At 34.9% G+C, this 4772-nt stretch overlaps 1 protein-coding gene across 1 annotated transcript; it reads left to right on the top strand.

Moving 5' to 3' along the window:
* The first annotated feature begins 1277 nt into the window (after positions 1–1277).
* Positions 1278–3817, top strand: LOC134601543 (olfactory receptor 11L1-like). The gene is made up of 2 exons (XM_063446060.1): positions 1278–1339; positions 2809–3817. Exons 1-2 carry the CDS (start codon positions 1337–1339, stop codon positions 3766–3768), a joined length of 963 nt encoding a protein of 320 aa, XP_063302130.1. The 5' UTR covers positions 1278–1336; the 3' UTR covers positions 3769–3817.
* Positions 3818–4772: the final 955 nt, after the last annotated feature.

Here is a 4772-nt window from a genome sequence, read left to right as displayed (position 1 = left end):
GAAATTGTCACAGCGTCCATCAAGTTCAGCCTTTCTCACATGTGTTTTTGCCATTGATCCAAAAGAAGCAAAAAAATTCAGTCTGAAGCACTTCCAATTTTGTAACAAACTAGGAAAAGAATCCTTCTTGACCTCAAAATGGCAGTCTCCTTGGATCAAGCAGCTATTACCCCACTAATTAGAAATTATATCCCTGTGTGTTATGTTTTTGCAAGTATTTATCCAATTGCAGTTTAAACATCTGTATGGACTCTGATAAAACCACCTCTTCAGGCAGAGAATTCCATATCCTTATTGCTTTTACTGTAAAAAAAAAAGCCTTTTCTTTGCCTTAGATGAAATCTACTTTCTTCCAGCCTCAATGTGTGACCTTGTGTCCTATGTATAGCCCTGTTTATGAATAGATTTCCAGATAAAGGTTTGTACTGGCCCCGAATATATTTGTATAATGTTATCATATCCCTTTTTAGGTGCCATTTTTCCAAACTAAAGAGATTTACATTGTTTAACCTTTTTTCATAACTAAAATGCTCCATACCTTATATTTATTTTGTAGCCCGTCTCTGCACTTTTTATAGTGTCATAATATCCTCCTCTAGAACAGGTGCCCAAAATTGCACAGCATAGTTAAGGTGTGGTCTTACCAGTGATTTATAAAGAGGCAAATTTAAATTTTCATCCTGAGACTTTATGCACCTATTTATACATGACAAAACCTTTCAGGCCTTAGGAAGTGCCAATTGACATTGGATATTATTGCCTAGTTTGTTGTTTATAACAATTCACAAATCCTTCTTATGTCTTGTTTTCTATACTTTACTACCATTGAGGGTGCAAGTTGCTTGTGCATGCTTTACCCAAAAGTGCATAACTTTGCATTTTTTCACATTAAATTTCATCTGCCATTAGGTTTTCATCTGGTAGTAGAACAATTGGCTCTTAATTTTGGATGACATTTCATGTGACAATATGTATCTATGATGTCCATTACTTTTATAATTCTGGATTATTAAATGTTTATTTATTAGGCAGTCATGCCTGACTTATTTTCTTGCTATAATTAAGTGGAAAACATAATTCAAATAAACTATTTGGGGAACGTTAATATGCTCTTTGAGGACTTATTAGCTCTTCAAGGACTCTTTCTTGTTAGCTTCAAAATAATAAATATGGCATTAATGATGCAGTCTTTAATGATGCTGAAGAGCATTCACTACGTATGAGTACAGAATGGAGGAAGGTGTGCATTTAATATTAGGTGATTTTCGCTGGACATCGTGAGAATGGAGCCATGTAAAAGAAGTGGTAATACAAAAGAACACAATTAGAAGAATGAATGGTACATATATATAAATTAAGCTTTACGTGTTGATTTTTTTTTCTATCTTAGCTAATACTTCTTAAAAATTGAGGAAATAATTGAAATATTTTCTACTTTAATTTGTTTTATAAATCATTGTTTATTAAACAGAATTAAAAATGAGTAAGCAATAGTAGAAATTTATGATAATTTGTTTATTATTATTTGCATCTTTAAAACATACATGAAGATCTAACTGTAATGGGTGAAAGTAAGTACAATACTGCAATGAAATATTATATTATAGGTTCGAAAAAATTCTTCATATCTCCCTTGTTTTTAGGTCTACACAGTCAAGTCATCAACATTCTTACTTACTTTTTGTCATTATTGATGCTGCTGATCAAACTTTTGTTTAGTAAAAAAAAAAAACAATACCCACTATTCTCAAAAAAGGATAAACAATTAAATAATTAGTATTTTTCATTAATTAAAAATTAATAATTACTGATGACCACTCAAATTCTTCTGAATTTAGGCCAATTACGGGCTGTCTGAATTCCATAACTCCCAAACGTCATATGGAAGTTAAATTGAACAAACGACTTGTGCAACGGATGTGATTTATGTTACCTTTAAAAAAAATAAAATAAAGATGATTGATGGAAAATGATTGATAGTTAGGTGATAATCACTAAATGTTGATTTTACTGACAGATCAAGAAGTTTGCAACAGAGGGGAAAAATAGATGAACAGTTAAAATACACACACACACACACACATATATAAATATTATATATATTATAATTTAAATAAAAGTACAATATATAAATATACTTTTTACTGCTGCTTCTCTTCTTTCCCCTTCTGGCCACTTTTTGTCACTTGACCTGTAAACCAATGGCACAAAAATACACATATCAGTATACTGGAAAGTATATACATAATATTCACATTTGTATTTCATAAAAGTATAAAAACAAATAAAAAGTGGACTTAACAAAGTGTCCAAGCAATAAAATCTACCAAAATGCATATCTGCTGATTGAGGAAGTTGACCTAGCGAAATGCAGTTTGGGAGATTTTATTGACTTGAAACTCTGTTAAGTGCACTTTTTATTTGTTTTTGTACATTTATGTTTAATACATCTGTTATTCAAGCACTGTTGACAGTTGCTCCAGGTATAAAGCTAGGATTGTGTCACCAAACGAATTGTGTTGTGATGTGTTGTACTTATATGTTTTACATGACTTTGAAAGTTGGCGAAGGAAGTAAGGTTACCCTGCACAAGTGTTTTGAGCTGCTATTGATTTATGTTTTACTTATGTATTTTTAAGGCCTTTTTTAGTATTTATAATAGTTCAGTAGTGCTATAATGTTTATGTAATTATTTACTTGTTTTTTATTGTCCCATTACAGTCTAAAATAACTTATAAACTAATATATACATTTTTTTGAGGTGTGGCATTTGATTTGCAGTGAACATTTTTTTTTTAACTTTCCCAGCAGATTATAAGTGATCAAAATCAGACCTTCTTCAATGAATTCTTTCTCCTTGGATTTCAGAATCTCCAAAATTTCAGGATTCCAGTCTTCATTCTCATTCTTATAATATATGCCATCATAATGAGCGGAAATATTATCATTGTCTTTTTGGTGTCCAAGAGTCACACCTTACATTCCCCCATGTACTTTTTCCTCTGTCATTTGTCATTGTGTGATATCTTATTTACCTCAAACATTGTGCCCACCATGCTTCATGTTATATTGAAAGAAGGCAGTTCTATTTCCCACTTCTGTTGCCTCACCCAACTTCAGATTTTTGGTTCCTGTGGTACTGCAGAGTGCTATATTCTCACTGTAATGTCTTATGACCGATATTTAGCTATTTGTGACCCACTGCATTACTCTACTGTCATGGACTTTAAAAGGTGCATTAGTCTTGTTGCATTGTCCTGGTCATTTGGCTTTCTGTTTGCTTTAATTTCACGTGTCTTGCTTGGTGGTTTACAGTTCTGTCATCTTAATATTATTGACCACTTCTTCTGTGATTTCCTTCCTCTATTAGAGCTTTCCTGTTCGGATACATTTATAGTTGAAATGGAAGCTTTCATGGTTATTCCATTTATTGTTCTCTTCCCATTTGTATTTGTCATTGTCACGTATGTCTATATCTTCTTCACCATCTTCGGCATCTCCTCCACTACTGGGAGACAGAAAGCCTTATCCACGTGCAGCTCTCATTTGACAGTTGTGTGCTTATTTTATGGGACACTAATTAGTATCTATCTCAGTCCATCCAGAGGAAATGCATTAAATATAAACAAGTTCACTTCTCTTTTTTACACTGTGGTGACCCCATTGTTTAACCCCATTATTTATAGCATGAGAAATAAAGAAATTAGAAAAGCAGTTCATGTATTATTTAGGGAAAAACGGGTACGTTCAATGTTTTCTGAATCTTAGAGAAGATATCTCTCACATCATAGAAGCGTATAGAACAATATGGCTCCAATTTAACAAGTTTTCCAAATGATTCAATGCTAGAAATATGTATATGGAAGTTTAGCTAAATCATTTGAAAAAATTTCCAACAATTTAATCACTAGTAAAGCTTATTAAATCAAGGTCTATATTGGTTATTTAATCTCGTCCTTGTATCTTTTTTGTGACATAAAATTAAGCAATAAAGGGGGGCGTGGCCGACTACGGAGCCTAATGGACGCTTGCTGAATTAGCTCCAAAGGACCCGGGCACTAATCCGTTGCAATCGGAGACTAAAAAGCGAAATGGGCAACCATAAAAAGCAAGGTACTACTCAGGGGCATACAGGGAGAACACCTTCCACGAAATCGGGTACGTTGACCCGTTATTTTAAAGATAATCCTGATCGTGGAGAGGAGGCCGCGGCGTCTCCTCTAGTAATGGCGGAAACGGATCCGCAACCGTGCAGCCCCTCAGCCTCAGAAATATCACACATTTCATCCGACACAACACAGGAGGCCGATATTCGAACCCTACTGAAGAACTTGCCCTCGAAATCGGACCTACAATGTATGAAAAACGACCTACAAACCACAATGAAAAATTTGGAAACCACGTTCCACACGAAAATGGAGGCGATTGGCACTGAGGTCCGTCAGCTTAATCTCAGAGTGGTTGATCTGGAGGAAGAAAGAGATGTGATTCAAGCTCAGTTAACTAACATTTCAACAACTATAGACTCCCATGCCCTGCATCTGGCCTCTACACAGAGGCACCTAGATGATTTAGACAATCGCGGGAGAAGGAACAACCTTCGAATCAGAGGCCTACCGGAATCCCAAGGTGAGAGCTTAGAGGATATCCTATCCGAGCTCTTTAACCTTATATTGGGAGAACAAGGTGACAATAGAATTTTATTGGATAGGGCCCACCGTTCTCTGCGCCCTAGGGGCCTGTCGCCCGACACACCAAGGGACGCCATTTGC

This window comes from Pelobates fuscus, chromosome 3, assembly GCF_036172605.1.
Source record: "Pelobates fuscus isolate aPelFus1 chromosome 3, aPelFus1.pri, whole genome shotgun sequence".
NCBI classification, from domain to species: domain Eukaryota; kingdom Metazoa; phylum Chordata; class Amphibia; order Anura; family Pelobatidae; genus Pelobates; species Pelobates fuscus.
Note: the sequence above shows the minus strand (reverse complement) of the source record. Positions and strands in the feature narration are given on the sequence as shown.